This window comes from Opisthocomus hoazin, chromosome Z, assembly GCF_030867145.1.
Source record: "Opisthocomus hoazin isolate bOpiHoa1 chromosome Z, bOpiHoa1.hap1, whole genome shotgun sequence".
In the NCBI taxonomy this organism is placed as follows: domain Eukaryota; kingdom Metazoa; phylum Chordata; class Aves; order Opisthocomiformes; family Opisthocomidae; genus Opisthocomus; species Opisthocomus hoazin.
The window spans coordinates 68220989-68243236 of record NC_134454.1 but is presented as its reverse complement, the minus strand read 5'-3'; the positions used below and the strand labels follow the sequence as shown (position 1 = coordinate 68243236).

Sequence of the window (22248 nt, the reverse complement as noted above, 5' to 3'; positions counted from 1 at the left end):
AGGGCATTTTGTTTTGTTGCTATAGAGAACAGGAGTGTTCATGTGGAAACCTTTTCACTGGACACTTTTTAATGAAGTGTATGCATGTGTGCACACTGTGTTCAAATAACATGTAATAAAGCACCTCCCTGCCTTGTCTCCATCAACAAATATTTAACTGTGGTATGAATCTGTTCAGTCATTTAAACCTGCATTGACTGAAAGTTTAGTGGAGGGTGCAAGGAAAGGTGGAGAGCTTTTCCGTTGCTAAGTGGTATACACTGACTGTATTTGACAAAGAGAACTCAAAATGTATTAATTTCAAGATACCATTTACTTGGATTTTGTTAAAATTAGTGCTAATTCAGTAGTAAATCGCTGGTTATATTTTTGGATACATTCATTCTTCCTTTAATTGTTACCAGGAATTTCTCTTATGCCAGAGTTACAAGGCGTTGGTGTTTTTCTGAATATTATGTTGGATGTTCGAAATATTGTTGATACCTCAGAAAAAATTGAAAGGCTTTGTAAATTTTCTGTCTGAAAGAGAACCACCTGAAAACTGGTGGGAATTAAATATATTAGGGTCCTTCCATTCTTCTCCCCTAAGAAGTCAGGTGAATTATTAGAAAAACGTATTGCTTTTGAAAGACTGTTAAAACTATTAGATGGTAAAGTACAATATACTAAAATATACTCAGTTCAGATTATGTTTTCTTTACTTTTAACCTTGTAATATATATTGACCTGTTCTTCTTATAGAGTATTTCAGAAATGGATTTACACGGAGGGACTATTATATATTAAAGCTAACTAACTTCATCTTATGGCTGTAAAGATATTTTAGTAAATTTTGTTACTGTATTTCTCCCTCAACTACATCACAGTGAAGGAATCTTTCACTAAATAATGATTTTCTAGTGAAGCTCATTAGAAATGTTGAAATGAGTTTACCTGTAGTGATTTGGAAAAAGATATCAAGGCTTTGTGTCAGAAAGTCTTATTTAGGGTTAAACTGAAAAAAAATCGTAGTCGTGACACTTATTAGAAAGAAGGAAGGTTGATAGCTCCTACAAAACCATGCATTCAAATGCTTGTTATAGCTGGAAGGAAAAATAGCATAATGTTGTAACTGTGTCCATTGTTTGTGTATTTAATTAGATATGGTCTTATAATGGGAAGTTTGGTATGAGAAATCTTCCTAAATTAAAGATTGTTTTGTTGTGTTTGAGTGTTGGTACTAATTGAGATCTATTAATGAATGAAAACATGTTGCATAACGCTCCTTGCTTCAGAGCTTCTGTTCATGAGGCACGTGTCATTGTGTTACCCTTCACTGTTCTGTCTATGGCTTGTTAAACGGAGGCAGATAATTAAATGATAAAATATTTTAATAGAAGTATTCCATTCATCTGAAAATCATTAATCAAGTAACTGCCTAAAAGTCCCATCTGCTATTGAAAGAAAAATCTATTGTAATCGTTATATTTCAGCAGTAGTTTCTAACTTCAATTTAGTTTTTGTAGGATTTTGCTTTTTAATAATTTTTCTTTAAGAATTACTAATTGTAATCAGTTCAAGTTAAAATGCAGCTGGTGTTTTAAGAAAATACTGGCAATTTCAAAAAATTGCAGTTATTTTTAGGTGCCGAGAGCTGTGGAGTTGAAACCAGTGGTACTGTACGTCCATGTGACAGAAGCAAGGCATGGCAAGGCAGAAGATGATACTTTTTTGAAAGTAATGCATTAAATTTTGAAGGTTTTAAAATTTAATTTTTTATGAAACATTTTAAACTACTACATTTCCTTTTTTCTCCAGTTGTATCTTTTATCAGTTAGTGTTTAGTGTACAAACTTTGCTAGACCTGATACCTCTACCACTTTCTTGCTTTTCTGGGTGATGTTGGAACTGTTGTTCAGTGCAGACAAAGATGACTTCTGTCAGGAGGAAAGGCCTGTGTGCTGTGATTTTCTCTAACAGCTTCATTGGTCCTTTCACAAAGAGTTGCCTGCAAGGCTGCCAGCTGAGAAGTGCCAGTCTCAGTCATGCCAGTTTAGTCTCTGATCTTGCCAGATTTTGCATTTGGAAATCCTGGTAAAATTTAAATGTTTGAAAGTGCTACAGGTACATGCAAAATGTTTTCTAGCCTACAGATTCAATAGAAAGTCATTTAGTTTTATTTCGGTTTACCTTAATGGGCTGTTTTTCTTTCCACTAACATAAAACTTTTGCAGAAAGGATGATGTTGACTATTCAGTGCTCAGTCACTTCTCCACAATGGCAAATTTGGGTCTGATCTTTGTTAGGACCAAAAGACCTCTGAGAAGAGCTGACAGAGACTGCTTTTAAGAAAAGATGTTTCAGAATGGTATTTAAAAGAATACATCTTCAGAAAGTGTCATCGGATAGACAAGAACCAGAAGTAATACCTTGCTCTGTATCATTACAGGTATTTTACCATTAACCTTGAGTTAAGGCTGTTGGCCATTCCAGCGTGGCTAAATTCCAAGCTATGTAATGCCATTTTGCCTCCCTTAATTCCATTCTTAAGTTAATTGGAAGCTATTCCGCCTAAAACCAGTTTCATAATGACAGTATGACTCTCTGCAGCTTTTAGTGTTTTGAACTTGCTATCTGACTCATTCCCCAGTTCCCCTCAAAATACAGCACAGATGGTATTAAAAAATTCAAATATGGGGCAGTTCCTTCTTAAAGCATTTCTGAAACTTTATAGACAGCTACAGGTCAGACCAGGAATTTGACTGGATGATAATGAAAATGTAACTTTTGCTCTACAATTTTCAAGCACAGCAACAGAAGTCTTAATTGTCCAAACAAACATACAAAAGAGCATTTTGCTGTGTATCGGCACTTGGAACTGGCTTTCCTTATGTTTGTCCTTCTGTTCATTACTGGCCACTTGCATTCTGCTACTCATTCATTTGAAATATATGAGCAGGAAAGACAAATGTCTACAAAATACGCAACTCAGTACCTATAAATTGTGTGGATTGAAAAAGCATGGGAAAATGCTAGGGTAGTGATGCTTTTAAAGAGAGATGGATATTGCCTTGTCCACAGTCAGGTAACTTGTCTAAATACTGCCTGTAGTAGTTGGAGCTGTCTCTAATAATTCGATGACTGAATGCAGCAAGATCCGGCAGAGCACCGCTTCTCCGTCTGCAGTAGGGTCCCTTTGGGTTGCCGCCTCCAGTCAGCCCCACGCCAATCATCAGTCTGTTGACCTGGATTCGTCATGGAAAACCCAAGCCACAGGACAGTTGTTGTTGCCACCGCTTCCGTTCCTCTGATGTCTTTTCCTGCATTAATTGAGTGAGGTGGAGAGAGCCTTCTCTCGGTAGGACATGGTGCAGTCAGTTTTGGGGCTGTATCTTGCATCCCTGTAAAGGAATTCTAGTTGCCACTAACATAAATAGGTTTTTGGCTTTAACAATACCTGGGGCATATACAGGAATCCTTTTTCTATGGAGTGGTGTGAGGCTCTTCGTACTTTTCAGCAGTCATGTTGTCATTTTCTCGGGGCAAAGCTGAGCTCTGTGTAGCAAGCTCAACAACAGGCCTGGGCTGCGAGCCCTGATTTTTAAGCCCTGTTTCAGCAACCAGGGTGATACGTAAATTCTGCCCAAACTCTCCCCTAACAGAGGTGTTTTGTTTGTTTTTTTTTCTCCTCCCTCCCTTCTGTGAAGACGGAGAGTATTGACATGGAAAATGACATCTTGGGTCTTTGTATTTTGGAAAATGATATGGCTTGCCAGGTTGTGAAAATTCTATTGTAACTTTTCGTATAAACATTTGCTTTCTCTTCCAAACTAATCGTAATTTTGAGTTTCAGTACGCTTTGTTGTCTTTGAAATAATCCATTTGATTTTTTTTTTCCTTTTGCAGCATGGATAAGAAAAAAAAGAAATGATCCACCCACCATTGAGGTGAGAGAGATGAAGTGCGTTTAAATTTTCACTTGTTGTAACTAAACTACAGTGATTAATTTATAGTGGACTCATCTGTCCAGTAATTTGTCACCTCTGGGGTAGTATTTAGTGTGTTGCTTGCGTAATTGATGAAATTATACACAGACTAGATATCTAACACTTAGGAAAAAGAAAAAAATGAAAATATAAACTCCAATGTTCTTCTATCCATGCGAATTCTTTAAGATCATCTAAGTAGATTCTTTAAGATAATCATGGCCATTCAAGAGTTTCTTTAGTTAAATGAATTCTGCAATTACTGCTATGAATTTTAAAAATAGGTCCTTTATGTGTTAGTGCAAGTTTTTTTTTCATGGTAGTTGACATTAAAGTGCAGGTTTCAAATCCAGTTGCCAATGTATTCATCAGTACAGGAAAACAAATTGCACTAACATTTTACAGTGCTAATGAGATGGGGGAGTTGCAGCCATGACTTCTTCCAGAAGTGGTTTCTAATGGAATGAAGTGGGGAAATATCCCCACGGTCTCTCATGCTGATGAGTCTGTAAAGAGTGGAGCGAGTTTGACTGTTGATCTGCGTATACAGACACACACACATGCTCTAATTGCCCTGGGTTTGTATTACAAGTTGCTGAGCACCAGCTAGGAATGAGTGAGTAGATGAGGCATGGTTTACTACAGAAGATTCAAACTGACACCCAGAGAGGCAGATGCTTCACTGGCATCAGTAGGAGGAACTGTGTCAAAGTCAGTGAAGCTATGTTGGCATACTGTAGCCAAAGATTTGGTCACTGAGATCTTCAGTAATAAAGTGCTTTGTGGAAAGTTTTCCTGCATGACTGTGTGTTAAGATGACTTGGGGAAGCTTGTCAGTTCATGTTTACGAGCCGTAACTCATGGAAATGACCTCCCGCACAACTTACAGCTTTTCAGCTAATTCTCTCTGCCTCTGTTTCACACTTGCCACTGAGGTTGTAGACATAATAAGGGATATAATACACCCGTGAATGGAAGAAGTTTAAGGTAAATTTGTCCTCAAAGCTTTTTAGGATGTAAAGAAAATTAACACACTGTTCTTTGCATTAACATTCGGGGAAGTATTAAGTGTAAATTTTTAAATTTTTTTTTTACCCACCTCTCTCCGCATCCTAGTTACTTGTGCAGAAGTGATACTACAGCAGTTGTTCTGTCTAAGCTTATCTCCTTTTAAGTAGCTCTGGCACATACTAACTGCATACTTACAATTTTAATTGTTGAAATTACTGCCTCGTTTGACACTTGAAGATGGGGGGTGTTGCATGGCTTTTGTCCTATCATTTCCATGAGTCAGACTGCCATGATAGTTGTGCTAAGACAAACCTCCTTCAGAGAACGCAGGCAGCCTTGGGTTTGGAATTGGTGCAATAAAGCTCCTCCTGGTGGCATTGGTTACGTTTCGAAATGGGGAACAGGGAGTCTCCACGGGTGAGAGAACTATGGATCAATAGTGTTCTAAATATTTTACCTTCCAGAAAAAGCAATTTATGGAGAAGGCACAATTATTGGGAGTAATGATGCATTCAGAGCTACAGGACTGCTTATACTCTCAGTTTCCTGAGGTAATAGATCTGAAAAATAATATAGCAGCTAGGTGCTTTACCTGCAGAGCTGTGCAGACTTTATCAGAGCAGAAGTGATATACCAGGAATTTGAAAAGCTGTTGTCTTTTCTTTCAAGTAATCTCTAAATTGTTTTTCCCTGTATAAGAGAAGGTAGTTCAAATATATGTATGTTAAAAATTCTTGCTAGTATTTTGAAAATAATGCTGCAGTCACATTAAATATGTGATAGTGCAGCATTTTTTTTTTCTGTATTAGTGTAGGGTGATATGTAAGATCTACTCTTCTCCTGATTTGAAACTATTATTCCACAAAACTTTATACCACAATATCATTATAATATAATTATACCAGTGAAGTACATGTAGAATACAGTTTTATCGCTATTTGTAGGACTGATTTGCTGTAGTGTTTTAGCTACATAAACTTTACTGGCTGCTGTTGTGTATTATATTCCCTTTTTGACAGTAATGCTGATACAGTAAACTGCTGTTTGACAGCTGTGGAACAAGGAAATATTTGTGACCGTATTTCATGTTGAAACCCTGTGTAACAAATCTCCTTGTTCTTTCACTTGTTTCTCATGAGACTAGACTATTTCTGAAAAAGGACACAAAGCCCACAAATTTTTGCATTTTTGCTTTAGTGACATTTTACTGTCAACATCATATTATAACACCACAAAACAGCATTATAGTTTCTAAAGCATAAGGTTATGGAGCTGTGCCTGTGTTCCTAGCTTTGTGCTCTGTAATACCACTTTTTTTTGATGGTTTTCCTTTTTTTCCTGTCTTTTGCCCATCAGCTATTTTTTTTCTTTCTAATATCAAATGACTTATGTTAAACTTTATTAAAATTTCTGTTCCCCTTCTATGCTCTGTTTGCCTACTCTCCCCCCTTAGCATTTTAGGTTTGGGGGTTTTTTGTATTTGTCAGACTAGTCTTACTCGGCTCTTAGCTGTGAATGATAGAGGTTGCCGAACTGCTGAGGCAGAGGTCTCATGATGACCTCTATGATCAAACTTTTACTGAAAATAGTGCAGAGATATGGCTTCACAAATCAGATCTTATGGATTTTACTGATAGCACTGATGACTACGTTTTGGGAACCAATGGTTTGGTGAATACTATAGGCCAGCAAAATGTCATTCATAATCGTCATGTCGTGTCTGTCACTTCAGTGAGAATGATTGCGAGTTGTACTTGCTTGGACTGGTCAAGGTAGCTAAGTGATGACACCAGCGAAGTCTGTTGACAGTGTTCTTAAGACTTGATAATGTTTTGGGTTCAGGCCATTCTTTCTTCCACAAACATCTAACTGATCTTTTTTTGTTTCCATTATAAAGCTTTCATTTTCCCACAGAAGAAATTGCTTTACATCTCTTTTTCTTTAGACTATCTTTTTTTTACGGTAGAATACTCCAGTGACTCATTAAGACAACTTATTCAGTGTTAGGTGTTTCATACACTTAACGGATTCTTTCCTCCCTGCACCCCTACCACTCTTTCCCTGTTTTTGGAGGAAGTCACTTAGAATTCTATGTACTGGGCTAGTCACAACCCAAGAATGCTGCTCACTGCATTGGTTATTTCTAATCTGACCAGTTACGTAAGGCATGTTAGTGGTTGGAAGCCTTGGGTTTTAAAAGCCGTCCACGAGGATACTGGAGACAGTTGGTTTCCTTTTGATTTTATTACTGCTTGAAATATGCCAGGTCTCATTCTCAGCTCAATTATGGTGAGGGTGACAACTGCAAATGAATGCAGATCGAGTTGTTTCTTATCTTGCGCTTAAACATATTCTGTTCCTGTGGTAATCAGGGAGTCCATCTTGATAGAGAATTTTGGATCATATCTGCACCCAGTGTAAGCATGCATGTGTGCATACACATACATACACACATACTGCTTTATAACAGGTGAGAATCTGAGCTTTTATGCATATATTTTTGCATTACATTAATATAGCTTCTGTGATCTGTCCCTTTATGTACATTGAGTATGGTCAAATATGGTTGGCTGAGGAAAATTTGTTGTTACCTTTATCCTTGTGCCGCTGTAAATTGTATTTTAACCAATTTAACAAGTGATGAATAATTAAGTAATTATTAAATTTCTTTGTTATGTATATAGGAAACTAGATGTATGTAGCATGTTTTTGGGGAAATAGGAAATGTGTCCTTGTCTACAGAGCTTACAGTTTGAAATTAATGAAAATGTTTTAAATGCTACAAATATCAAAATATTTTTCACGAAATGCTATTTTGTGGAAGCAGATTTAATAATTTATCGCTTTATGTGCAAATTAGTTTACCTGCTAAGCATTAATGTTGTTGGTACTTCTTAATAAAAGTTGTCTTGGGATATAGCAATTGTTTTATAGGAGTGATGTTCCATCTATACAAATTATTTCTTTAAGAGGCTATGCCCTTCCATTCTTCGAGCCGTAGTCTGCTTTCAGGATGGCTCATCAACTAGGTTGTAAGGTAAATGTAAATATGCTCTCTTGCATACACTCCTACCTCCCAGTTTTCCTTATGGCTGCAGATTTCACTCCCAATTTAAAACATGGTGTCTTTGTATTTTGGATTTTTCACATCTCAGTTGCAAAGGAAAGAAAAAATGCTCTTGGGAGGCAGGGGGAAAATCTTTCTCTTTAGGACTCCTTTTTTTGGGCTTATGTTGCTATCCCATCACCAAAGTGGAACTCGCTAATTTAAAAGATGTTAATGTAACACCTGTAGGACCACCATGGGTATGTCTCACTCTTTTTATGCACCTTCGTGAATTTCAAGTGAAGTTCTGCTGGTAAGAACTTCTCAAGACTTCTCAGCACTTGGTTGATAGGCAACTTTGCATGGCATTCACAAGCTTTGCTGCATTCCACATCTCCTGTTTTCATTCTGAGTCATGTTCCCTTTAAAAAAAAAAAAGCTTTATTTAAAATTTGAGATAGCATTATGTGAACGTATTGAAAATACTAAGGAAAGAAATTGTTATTTTATGTTATTGCAGTTCCTAATTGAGATAGTGGCTGGATGCATAAGATACTTGCAAGCTTTAGGTATGGTGCCTGTTTCAATACAGTGTCTACCTCTCTGTCTGTCTCTCATCTTTACATGGTCAGTGTGTATGTAACAACCAGGTTTTACTCCACACAGATAATGGGATCACATCAGAATTGTTTTAGGTATCTTGTGTCTGAGACACCTGGAGTCTTCAGCTTCTAAACCTGGAAGAAACTAGGCAGCATATTTTTAAGGATGTAGCAGACCCTAAAAATATCAGGCATATAGTGAGTTTTTAAGCTTTTCTGTGCCAAACTTTCATTTGATTTCAGTAGTGTTTCTGATTTCAGAGGCCATCAGATTTGTAGGGGCTTTTAAAGAATCCTGCTGTCTGTAACATGAGGTACCTGAATGTACTTGGAAATCTAACCCTTATTTTTTCCCATAACAGACCTTGTAGCTACGCAGTACTTCTGACAGTGTCCTGAAGTTCAAGAGTTTCTGAGTACTTGGCATAGTTTATGGACTTGTCTGTAGAATGGAGGTAGAAATCAAGTTACGGGCTGTCTTGGGGTGCCAGAAAATGCATGAGGAAAAACCAGAGAAGGTTCTCATGGCAATGCCTAGAGAAACTGCTATGGAGAGAAATGTGGTTTGTCTCTGAACCTGCCAATGTGATATTGTGCAGTTGCCACGTGTACCTATAGTAGCGCGACTCTTCAAACACAGACCTTTGTGCTAGAAGTCACTTCGCTATTAAGCGAGGTGCTCCTTCCTCTCCAGCGCACACAGGACTGCATAGCTACAAGTATTCTCAGTCTGAAGTGAAACCTGACAGTTGTTTTGTATGCATGGGTATGTATGTTAATATTTCACGGGAAGTAAAGCAGAGTTGTGTGTTCCTTTAATTAGTGTCAAGAGCCTGAAAATAGTTTGAAATGGAAAGCCACAGTAAATGACTGCTTTTCTCATTCATTATGTACTTGTTATACAGTAACAAAACTCAGTGGCTTCTGAATTGCACAGTTGGATATAAGGTGAAATGTTAAAAAAAAGAAACTTTTTGTGACAGCTCCTGTCTTCTTTCAAACTATTTCTAGCATTTCCATAATTATCTGTTTTGACAACCTCCTTGTCAGGGGAGGAAAAATGTACTTCAGTGAGTTGTAATAAGCATCACATTTCAATGATTTTTTTTCTCCCTCCTCCTCCCCCCGAATAATTACATTGAAATTACATTCTATTTGGTTGCCACAATGCATACCCACTTTTATCATTTATTTGATCATAAGTACTATTTATGTGAGAAAAATGGTATGATCAAAACGAGCTTTAGTCATGGAGATTAGTTTACACAGAATTCACCATCATTTAACTAGAATGGGATGCAGTTTAGGAAAATTCTTTTTTTGACAGTGTTAGGATTCCGCATTACAGTTTTGCTTCTATCTTCTTTCACATGCTTCGGTTGAGAAGTTTTAAAATGAGAACTCTGATGTGGAGATTGTACATTCTTGCATAGAGAATAGGGCTTAGCAAATGAGTATTTTACTCCCGAAGCTACTAAAAGCTTCAGAATATGATTTACAGTTCTGGGAAATGGTATTCAAAAAAGCACGGGGATAAACAGCTCTCTGAGCAAAATATATTTCACCATTGTTGCCCAGGATCACAACCAGGATTGAAAATTTGCGACATTCAAATTACTTGACTTCCACTAAATAGCATTTTGCATAATAATTTGTGCATAATTCCAGGGAGGATTATTACATGGTGTGATGGGGCAGTAAAATTTGACAGTATAAAAGGCTGAGCTACAAAGGTCTAAATAGAAGGGAGTGGTCAGAGAAGTCAGTAGAAAAAAAAAAAATTAAAAAATTGAGAGCTTGAAGAAGCCATAATCTTTTAGAGTTTTTCCGTGCTATTCGCTTTCTCCGCAGTTTTGAAACATAGCTGCTTGTCAGCCTCCACAGCAGGGTATGATGGCACCAATTTGTCCCTTACTTCCAGTTTGTCTGTGCTGCAGATCCCAAGGCTGCAGGGGAGAGAGCTGCTGATGCTCTGCTACTCCTCTCCATGTGGGAGGGAGTGCATGGAGCATTGGCTCTGTCTCCTAATTCACTGTCAGCACAGCTGAACGGGGGTGGAGGGAGAAGTAACATGTACCAGGAAAAGGGCTGGTACAGATGACATCGTATGTAGAGTAAGGGGAAAGCAAAGACCAAACCAGGACTGAGTCACAGCTACAGTTCCTTGTTTGCTCTGTGGGCATCAAGGCTATACATTGCCCTTTATTCAGGGCAGAGTGCAGTGGTGCCAGGCTAGTTTGTGATTTTTGCTGCTTCTACACAGTTTCATATCTGATCTTGAAAGTATATGTAGTTCTTGACAAAAATCTTTGCAGTATTATAAAAAGAATTGAGGCACAAACCCCTTCTGACGCCATGTGTTCCTGACATGCTTTGTGTTCCGGTGTCCGTGCCTTTTCTCTTCCTTTTGCCTCTCATTACGTGTTCTTGCCGAACACATGCGTGCTACACTGTGGTGTCCTAGAGACTGTGTCAGCTCATGCCAGAGATTCTGTAGCTCAGAAGTAGTGATATAGTAATTTAGTAATAGTTAACATTGCTTCTCTGTAGGTTTGATTTAAACAAGAATTGCTGTGAGTTAGAATTAGAATTTAACTGATTTATCTTGGTAGTAAATGTGGTATTAGCACTGCATTTAAAACTAAATATCGGGCTGTCACCAAAGCATATATTTGTAATCAATATATTGGTTTAACACATATTAATTGTGGAGTGCTTTAAAACTTAATTGCAATTTTTGTGCTGTTACTGATTGATTCCGAAGAATTAATGCACCTCTCATTTACAGGATTAGGAATCCAATACACACAAACAGCCTTTAGCTAGATGATGCTAAGGAGTTACCTTTCCCTTACACCGGAGTGGGAATCAGTTTCCTGTTTCAGAAACCTGTGGAACCATTAGAGCTCCGTTTCTGTATCTGCTTATGTTTAAGGGGTTCTTGCAGGTTGCAAGCAATCTAAAACAGCAGCTATGTTAGTTTACTAATTTGTTTGGATAGTTTGCCTGATTTATGTTCGAAGGTCAAAAAAAGCTGTTCTGCAAAGCCTAGACAATGAGAGATGCCATGAATTGTTATGTATCCAACAAAGATCATGTAGACCAGTTTACTTTTGAATTATGCAGGGTGCATCCCTCTAAAAAATCACATGGAGTGCACAGAACACAGTCCATATTTTAAGACTGCAACTTAACAGAGATTTGCTCAAAAACTAAACCTGAATAAAGCAAATCTTACACTGGTTTGACTAATGTTGAATGTTGATTGACCAAGGATATTTAGTACGTATTTTCTTTACACAATTAGCAGTCAGTTGGCTCAGTGTTTGGTTTAAATAAGTATTTCAGCAAAGCCAGATATGCCTTTCTAATTCCAACTGCTCTTCTGGTTTTTTGCCATGCACTGACACAGCCCTTCATTTGCCACATTATTTCTTACTCCCAGCCTGCCACTGCTGAGCTCATGCTCAGTTGCTGAGTTAACAGGACCTGCCCTGGATCAGAACATTTGGTTCTTCCCAGTGACGAGGTCCTCTCTCTGCCTCCTACTCTTGAAATGTGATGTAATATCCAGTTATTTATTCTTGCCTATTTAACTTGTTGAACTGGAAGACGGAGTTTAGTTAACCAGTTTGACGATATTGTAAAAACAGGTGAATTGGCTTAACTTCACAGAATCACAGAACGGTAGGGGTTGGAAAGGGCCTCTGGAGGTCATCTAGTCCAACTCCTCTGCTAGCAGGTTCACCTAGAGCAGACTGACAGAATCACAGAAAAACTTCTAGTACTTTGCTGGACTTTCAGTTAATTTGTCAGTGAAGAAATAATTCTAACATGTTAAATTGTCTCGTAACAATCAACTTTTTTAACACTGTTCCAAAACAGATTTTTTCCTTTCCATTTGTCATTTTAAAAATTTTTGCCAACTTTTATGTATGAATTTTTAACAGGCAGAGTTCAAATTTCAAGTTCATTCATGATTAAACAGAAAATATTCAAACCAGACACCAAAATGCAAGTATTCTATGAATATATAGTGTCTGTACAGTTCAAACAAAGAACATTAATCTGTCCAGATGTTTCTCAGTTCTGGCATCAGATAATAGTTGGCTAACTCTATTCAAATCAAGAGAAACAGGAGTATTTCAACATACGTAATTAACTTAGGAAGCTGGAGTAGTTTCTAAGACAATGTAAAGAAGCTGTTTTTAATTTAATCAAAATACAAACCCATCTAAAATGAAATGTGACGTCTTGCTCAAAATTACTAATACATGAAACCATTGTATTCATAGGTTTGGGAATACTGATTTTAGAAAATCGTCTGGAAAGAACAAAACCAAGACAAGTACCAGTCTGTTAAAACAGCCTTTAAACAATCCCTCTTGGGCATTGTCACACTGGTCCTGTGTGTCTAGCCACCTGCATCCCTAGAGCTACTTGTTCACAGCTGTGGGTTGCCCTTTGCCTTCAGGAGGTTGAAAATGCTCCATGACAGGCAACTGGTGTTGTAACTGATGGCTGGCTTGGGGACTGAGAAGGAAGGAGCATGGAAGTGAGAGGAAGGGGAGGAGGCATTCCAGTGATTGTGGGGATCGGGAGGTGCCGCAGGGTAGAAAGGGTGAAGCACAGGTAGTTGCCTGTGGAGAAGACTGGCAAGAAGTGTTCAGCAAAGGGTGGTCACTACTGAGCAAGACACCAGCTGAAGCAGGTCTAAGCTTGCTAAGATCTGGATCCCTCAGCACAGGAAAGACATGGACCTGTTGGAGCAGGTCCAGAGGAGGGCCACAAAAATGATCCAAGTGCTGGAGCACCTCTCCTGTGAGGAAAGTGTGAGACTTGGGGCTGTTCAGCCTGGAAAAGAGAAGGCTCCAGGGAGACCTGATTGTAGCCTTTCAGTGCTTAAAGGGGGCCTACAGGAGAGCTGGAGAGGGACTTTTTATCAGCAAGGGTGTGATAGCAGAAGGGATAATGTCTTCAAACAGAAAGAGGCACATTTAGATTAGATATAAGAAAACCCTTCTTTACTGTGAGGATGGTGAGGCACTGGCACGGGCTGCCCAGAGAAGCTGTGGCTGCCCCCTCCCTGGCAGCATTCAAGGCCAGGCTGGATGGGGCTTTGAGCACTCTGGTCTGGTGGAAGGTGTCTCTGCCCATGGCTGACGGGTGGAACTGGATGATCTGTGAGGTTCCTTCCAAACCAAACCTTTCAATGATTCTATGAAGTCTAGAGAAACCTCTTTTGTATTTAAGATGTTTTCCTACCAGGAGGAACTAATTTTATTTATTCTGTAAGGCTGCTAGATTATTCAGAATAGGAAAAGCAGTGACAGTATGAGCTCCTTTAAGAGTGAAAGACCACTCCATTCCAAACCTTCAGCCTGCAAAGCAGGTCTTCCAGTAGAGCCTGGCAGGCACTGAAAGTCCTTTGACTAGAGACAAACTTGTGGATTTTTTTTCCTTGTGTGGGGTAGAGGTGCATATGGTTTCCAGGCAACAGAGGACGCTTGGTGATACTTCTAAGCTGCCAGAGTTAAGTGAGAGCTTTAAACAAAAATGTTGTTTGCAGGAAAAGTGTAAATTTCATGAGTGGCATGAAATACAGCCTGATCCCTTTTGCAGCAACACACTTGGAAGACTGCACAAGCCTTGGACTGCATTTCCCCCACGAGCAGGCCGTCTTTCATTCTTTGTTCATGCAGCTGTTACCACTACTAAGATGTCAGAATATGTAGAAATGGTCAGTTTCTGGAGGAAAAGCAGCTGCCTGAAACTCCACATGGGATCACTTTGGCATTTCCTTAATAATAATGCTAGATTCTTCAATAAAACCTTAAAGATCACTTTCTTAAACCCTGCCTTTCTGAGGAGGGAAGGTGTGTAGCTCCAATCGTTGGAAGGATTAAAAACCTCATAGAGTTTACAGTAATTGCCAAAGCTGGATAAGTAGTTGCCTGCAGTGAGTAAAATGCCTTCTTTTACATTCCACCTAAAACTGAACTGTAGAACATGTAGTTGGACCTAGTTCTCACCACATCGTATGTACCTTGTTCCAAATGCTGGAAGCTGATGCATTTCAAGGTGAACATCTACATGTATGGATTTTAACTGGTATAAAACATGGCTGGATGTCTTCGGGCATTTTTCGTCTTTTAGCTTTGCAGCATTATCCAAATCCTTAGATTTCTCTAATAAGAAAAGTTATTTTGGACATTTCTGATACCTCTTAGATGCCATGTGCCTCTGGAGAACTGCAGGTTCAAAGGACTTAAATAATTTATTTGTATAAAGAGAGTGTTGGAAGAACAAGCTAACCCTCAGAAAACTGCAGTTACCTGGTAGATACTGTGATCTCTGTGTTGGGTAGAATGATTTTGTATTTCCACTAAAGGTCAGAGCACATTACATGTTCACATTCTCGTATTTCACCAGAAAACTTAAATGGTGTGTTTTGAAGGGCAGTTTATAGTGAAGCTAGCCATTTTATAAAATATTTCAATTCGTCTTGGAGGAGGAGAGAAGATAAATGTTCCAAATCTGCAAAAGTAATTTAACAAAAAAAAACAACAAAACATTTATCTGCCGGTCACGTTTTACAGTATATCAAACAGTGAAGGGCTGGGCGGCAATGGAGCCTCAAAGTCACACGAAGTGGCTGTGTGCAGGTGAGTTGGAAGAGCCTGTGGCACTGTGCAGATTTACAGACTACTTGTCATGGGTGCAAGAGCCCTGCAGATGTCGGCTTCTCTACCGCTGTTCAGCAGGGCATAGGAAGCCCTGCAGAGCCAGGAGGTTGTCTGGGTAGGAACCTTACCAACCAACACTCACTGTATTTAATTGTACTGAGCCGTGCAGATAAACTGAAGCCAGATTTGGAAGATTGCGTAGTGTAAAGATTATGCACATTTCTAGTGTGTTTAAGGAGAATTCCTTCTATAAGTATCTATGCAATAGTTGCATTTTGAACCAAGTTGATTATTCAAATTTGGAACCACTTGCATTTTTTATTTAAATGCCTGTAATGGCAGGGAGACTTTGGTCTCATAACAACTTCAAACTGCAGTGGCTACGGTAATTTTACCAACAGTATTTAGAAATACAATCACGATGGATTTTTTTTTTAAAAAAAGTATATGTTCTAGTGAGAACTGAGAATGGAGTGTTTGCTGGTGATAGAATTAGAAACAGGAAGGACTCAGTGCCTGTGAGAGAATTCCACAAAACAGACTTGCCGGTATCAAAGGGCAGGATGTTCATGCTTATTTGACCCAATTTTTCTAACATGCCCATTGACACAAGATTCCTGATTCACATTTTCTTCAGTTTGGGCACAGGAACCCTGATTTCAGTGTACATTTTAGTGGCATGGATTTAATGCACAAAATGGATGCATACAGATACTTTAAGCTTGAAAAATTTTTGTCCTGGTGTGGATTGTGTAGAAGATTCTGAGCAAGTCACTGCAGTATTTTTTTTTCTGTGTTTGCTAATGAGGATCATTCTTCATGCTTTTATCAAGATCAGTGTGGTTGTTTTACTAGATCACAACTATACTTTGGCCAGTGAAAGCTGATTAGAAAAGCCTTGCTAGAGTCTGAAAACCAGATGACAATGATACATCAACATTTAAAATGGACTTGGAGCATTTGTTACAGCTGCTATTACCTGACTAAGATAACTTTGTTAAAGTAATCACGGGAAAAGGTTTGATGTTAGTGAGTACCTGTTCACAGTAAGTGAGTTACATTTGTATTTTAATAAATAATTTCATGCTGTTTTAGCAGAGACTATAATGCCATCTTCAGATCTCACAAGAGGTATCTGACTGTCTTTCTTAGTAGCGGGGTAATACAAGCACCATAGGAATAATCCCCTTGAAATCAGTAAGGTCATGGTAGATTTACACAGGCACGTGGTAAACAAGGACGGAATTGAGAGGTGTTATAATGAGGTTTTGCTATACTGACTGTTGAAAATTCGACCTTGTTACACTTGGCAATGTTTTTATTTGAGTATGGGAGAATTTTCTTCCTCCCTGCTTTCAGTTTGCAAAGTCCTTTGTGTGCTGCTTATGTATTTTCATGCTATATAGCTATGTGGAGTGTTCTGCCTCTGCTCTGTGCATCTGCAAATTTAAGTATAGAGGCGATTAAGAACTCAAAAAAAGGTATTAGTTTTCATGATATCTCTAAGTTAAGGTTTTCTTTAAACACTGCCTTTTTAAATGTTCTTAAATATTCACGTAATTGGTATGTCAGCTCTTGACAGTATCACATGTATTTTAATCCCATTCCTGAAATAATGCCATGGGCTTGTACTCCAAGAGAAATGTACTGGTCTAGTTTCGCCTTAGCTCTTCCGTATACTTGTAAACCAGAGAAAGCTGTTCAGCCTTTTTCCTTCTGTATCCCAGTCTAAATGTGGCCATTAGCAGCTTCCTCATTACATGGTGTTGATTACAGTTAAGTTGTATTTGGGTTCAAAGTGTTATAAAAATTCATATCCCTTTTTTTGCTTTTATATCTAATGCTCTTCACTGTCTGCCCTAACAAAAGCACAGAGAAGTCTTATTAGCAGAAATTGCAAATCACCCTTCTAATAGGAAACACATGCTAGCAGATAAAAACCACACTTCAGTATTGTTCATGGCTTTTTTCTTTGTGTTTACTTTGGGAGTTCTTTGTGTTTTCCTCTGAACAACATGGCAAGGTCTGCTAACAGCTGTTTTTCTATTGTACCTGCGGACAAGCCAGTAATTGCACTTGCTTCAGTTGATAGCCTCAGCATCTCAGTGGAAGCAGCCAAGTCCCAGTCGAGGTCATCTTTGTTAGTGAATTTCCAGCTTTAACCTGTACCCAACCACGTTTCAGCACAGAGCTTCACGGAGTTGAATCAGCAAGTTGTACGAGCCTTCTCTGAACACACGTCCTGGGTGGGGTTTTTGGCCTCGCAGTACGATCATGCATCAGACAGTTGCTTCAGTTTATTGGGGTGGAGGTAAACCTCAAAAACCGGATCACTTTTTGAATTTTTTACCTGTGCAGAAGCAGTAGGTGTGATTTTACACCCTTTTATGAGGGCAGTGCATTTATTTCCGCTAACAGACCTTGCAGACGATGGAGTTAATGCGCGGCTCGCCTAGGCCGCGTTGCGCTTGGCATCCTCACCGTGGTACCCGGCTGCCCTTCGCCGGCCAGGCAGTCACACCCCGAGTGTGGATGCGTGGGACTCCCTGGCTTCCTGGGCCGTGGTGGTCCTTGGCCTCACTGAGACATCTGCCGAGTCTCTGGGGCAGGGTTGCCCTGTGATTTTCATCCCCCCCTCCCCACCCCTGTGTTTCTTCTTCCCAGTTGCTGGTACCATCTCAGTACTTTCAGTTCTGTCCTAGATTTTTTTCGGTTGTTACTACTACTTTATTTATTAATCTTGCATGGCTTCGGCCTATGTACTAGCAGAGTCAGGGTTGCCCATCTGTGTCTCCCAGAACTGCACCCTGGGGCACAGACAACTGGGGCCATAGGCGTGGTGAGGTACAAGAAGAAATGCCAAGGGACAAATAGCTATATAGTAGCAAGTCCTACATAGGAAACAATGTAAAAGGTAGCCTTATTTTTAATGGATATTCACATTTGTTGATGATTGTTACTTAATTTCTTTTCCTTTTTGATTCAACATGGTGTGTTGCATTTACTTCTGATTTATCTAATTATCTTTCTACTCTGTTGACAGGAGATTCTTCAGAATGAAAATTATAGAGAAGAAATGAAACAGAAAATCAAAGATGCATCCGAAAAGGACAAGCTGCTTCAGGCCAAGGAATACAAGGAAGGACTTGTTGCTGAACCAGTTCGCACTCATGTTAAAGGCCACGCGTCAGCCCCTTACTATGGAAAGAGCGAGCCGTCGCAGGACCCGACAAGCACTGCGAGTACCTTCCAGCCGGGCTCCTGGATGCCGCCAGGCAGTGGCAGTAGTCATAACAAATAAACAATTGTAATGTACAGATACTGCTAATGGATAAATACTTTAAGAGACAACATAAACAGCTGTTATATATAAGTGAGCATGCAATAAAGTAATATTAAAGCAGTTTCATTTATTTTTGCAGAACTGCTCAAATAAGCTTAATCGTGACAAACTACTGTAAAAGATTTGGGTCTGGTGAAAAACAGGGTGTGTTGCTACCTTTGTTTTTGACAGTTGCTGTTCATCAGTTACTCGTGAAATCCTAGGTAGAAGTTTTTCTAGCTAACTTGATTTTATTAAATAATTCTAAATTGTTTTTGCCTTGAAGACTCATTTATTTTTAAAATTCTTTTTTGATGTAATAAATTTTAGTTAATCAGTACACTTAAAACGCATGCCTAGGTTTGGGAAAATTTAAGATAGTTCTTCAGAACGTTTGTTGACTCCCTTGGCAGTGCCAGTGTGCTCTCCTCTGGCAAGTGGATGGAAAAGTTGATTTTGTTAACAGAAATCACTGTGACACTACACTGACTATGCACTGTATTAGAGACATTCTGGTAACTTAAAATTTAAGAAAAGAATTAACATATGTGATTAAAGTTTGATTTGCAGCCAGCAGTAAACATATAAAATCAGGCTGAGTTAAACTACATCTAACCACTATGACAGAGGTTAAAAGCACTTGGTAAAGCTGCTGTAAAATAATACAGGGTTTGGGATTTAAAAAAAAAAAAATTTAGTTTTTAACGCTGGTGTGTGTGGGGGGACTTCCCTAAATGACTAGATCTATTTTGCCATAGCGATGTCTGAGAACTTAAAAGTCAAAATAAAGACCACACAATTTTTTCAAAAAAGTATCAAATTTATTTATGCAGCGCATCCTTTATCACTTCTGCTCCATGTGTTTTAAGCTATGTAGGTATCAAAGGTGGAACACATACACATTTGACACTTGAGACAAAACAGTGGAGACAATCCTATGTATTTATAAAATGCCAAAATGTCATATTCTAGTAATGTTTGCTTTGACCAACAAAATTGGAAGAGGATTAACAATACTTCACATTTACTTTGTCATTTCAGTTAGACTCCCCCCTTCTAATCCCCCTTGGTGTCAGCCGACTCTGTAAGTCTCCTCATTTGAACAATGGCATTATATTAAGGTTTTAAACATGATGAAGGACTAGTTGCTAGAAAGCACAGCTCTGTGCTGCTGTTTAGAAATACAGCGAGTCTACAACCTGATGACTGCCACAAGCTCTTCAGACTACTAATAAAAATTGGGCTTTGAGAAATGAATCACTTCTGTTAGAAAAACATGAATTGTGATTAAGTTTAAATAATTTTGGCATATTTACAACACAAACCCCACTTGGACTTTTTCCAGTATGCCAGTATTTTGCAACCTGGAAGGCAAGCAGAGTTTCAAGGGCCATGAGCACAAAGATCCCCAAGGTCAGACAGTCCTGCATTGAAGGCAGCCAGAAGGTTAGCACACAGTAAGAGCCGCAGTCACCAGCGGGGACATCGTCCTCCTGACCTCTGCCATGGCTGCCTGCTGCCAGGCTCTCGGACACGGCCTGCTGGGCTGCATGGGCCTTTGGTCTCACCCCACTTATGGCTATTCTTTGAGGCATAAAAAATTTCTGAAGGCAGAAACGGATTAGTTACAGGTGGAGCATTCAGGTGATTGTTAGGGAAAGCCAGACAATGCAGTAGTGTATTTTGTAGAACACGAGTGGTTTCAGACACATGAAGAGGGTAAGAACAAGCAGTCAGGTTCCTGGAGTTTGAGATGAATTTAGGCTGTTCGTGGCTGGTAGTTGAGGAAACAGGAAAAGCCAAGTTAGGTTCTTTCTGCAGACAAGCCCCACCATCGAAGACACTACAGCCGCCCCGCAGCTGAATGAGCCGCAGGGCCGTATGCAGCGTCCCGAAAGGAGATGAGCGCGGTACGCTGCTACCTCGCTCCGAAGCTGCCTTATCTCTGCTGCAGGTATACCGAAACTAGCCCTTCTGTAATCCAGTTTACCGTTCACGTTTGCCCCATAATTAGACAATTTTAAGTCACTTGTTAAGTCATTGCTTAGCTAAGGAAAAAAAAATCCTACCTCCAGAGCCACCCAACAGACTAGTTTTTTAATCTAACATGCGAATTTAGAAAAGCAACCTGCCCTAGAACACAAGTAGTACATTAATTATTGTAACAAGTGCCACTTGGGTAAATTAACACAAATCATCTCCAGAGAAAAAATACATTGAAGGGATTGAATTTCATACTTCAAGAAATAACTGGATCAAGTATCAAAGGACAGTTACAACGCAAAATGTACAAGTGTTTCATTAAAAAAAGTGGATTCTTTACACAAGAAAGGCCTCCCCCCCCCCCCCCCCCCCCTTAATCCTTCTTTGCTCGTTTGGCTTTTGCAATATTCTCTTGGCGCTTTTGTTTCTTCTTTTGCTCTCGCTCCCTGGCCTCAATCATTTTTGCAAGCTTCCATGAAAGCGCTGCGCTAATTACGAACAACGGTGTAAGGGCCAAGATGACCGTGGTAAGAAAGCCGTACGGGTCCTTCGCAGCCCACTCCACGATGTACTCGGCCCAAGCCTTAATATCGAGCATTTTTTCTGTTTCTCCACCGGGAAAACCCTACGGAGTAATAAGAAAACAATCTCAGGGTGTTCCGAGAAATAACAGCGCGCGTACACAGGAATCACCGTTTTAACGCCAGTCGTCATCTGCCATCGCGAGAAAGCGAGAGCGTTTTTGCCGGAGGCAGCGCACAACACGGGGAAGGCAGCGTAACGCGAACCGCGCGCCAGCCCCACCGCCGGGCCCCGCCGGGGCAGCACGCCGGGCGGCAAAGCTGCCCGGGGGCGGAGGGCGCAAGGTCCAGGCCGGCTCGGGGGGGCCGGGGCCGCTCGGCCGGAGCCGGGCAGCCGCCCCCCGCACACCCCACGGCGGAGACTCCGCCCGGTCCCACCCGCCTCGGCCCCTGACGGCCGCCCTCACCTGCGGCGGCGGGGCCCAGCGCCGCGGCGGGCACCTTCCGGGGCTGTCTGGGCGGCGGAAGGGCGGCGGCGCCGAGGTCCCTGCGGAGAGAGGAGACGGGCCGGGGGCCGTGAGGGGAAGGCGCCCGGCTCCGCGCTGGCGCTGCCCCTGAGCAGGGGCGCCGGCCTGCCCAGCGGAAACAGGAATCAGCCGCCCGCCTCGCCCCGCCCACGTCGAGCCGGGCGCGGAGGAAGACGGGTCCACGCGCCCGTGGGGCGGGGCTTACCGCGGAAGTGGCGAGCGCCTCGTGTGGCTGCTGGCGGGGCCGCGGCCGGTGGGGAGCGGCGGAGCTGGCGGGGGCCGCGGCGCTGGCGGGGCCGCGGCGCTGGCGGGTGAGGCCGTGCGCGGGGAGCGAGCGCTGGCGAGGGACCCGGCTGGCTTTTCCACGCTGTGAGGGGCTTCTTGATGTCCAGTCTGAACCTCCCCTGGCACAGCTTTGAACCGTTCTCACGCATCCTATCGCTGGATCCCAGGGAGAAGAGCTCAGCACCTCCCTCCTCTCCACGTCCCCCCCTCAGGAAGCTGCAGGGAGCAACGAGGTCGCCCCTCGGCCTCCTTCTCTCCAAACTAGACAAGCCCAGAGTCTTCAGCCGCTCCTCACAGGAC

At 40.8% G+C, this 22248-nt stretch overlaps 2 protein-coding genes across 2 annotated transcripts in view; one reads left to right on the top strand and one right to left on the bottom strand.

Annotated features, from left to right (window-relative positions):
* The window catches only part of NDUFAF2 (NADH:ubiquinone oxidoreductase complex assembly factor 2), a 69127-nt gene extending 50216 nt beyond the window's left edge, over positions 1-18911 (top strand). The window contains exons 3-4 of the mRNA XM_075411231.1: positions 3886-3926; positions 18354-18911. Coding sequence (XP_075267346.1) covers positions 3886-3926; positions 18354-18611 — 299 coding nt within the window. The 3' untranslated portion in view covers positions 18612-18911. The remainder of the gene's footprint in view (positions 1-3885; positions 3927-18353) is intronic.
* Positions 18912-20988: 2077 nt separating this feature from the next.
* Positions 20989-21804, bottom strand: SMIM15 (small integral membrane protein 15). The gene is made up of 2 exons (XM_075411230.1): positions 21604-21804; positions 20989-21240 (listed from the first exon to the last, which is right to left on the bottom strand). The coding sequence occupies exon 2, from the start codon at positions 21211-21213 to the stop codon at positions 20989-20991; it is 225 nt and encodes a 74-aa protein (XP_075267345.1). The 5' UTR covers positions 21214-21240; positions 21604-21804.
* Between the last annotated feature and the right edge of the window lie 444 nt (positions 21805-22248).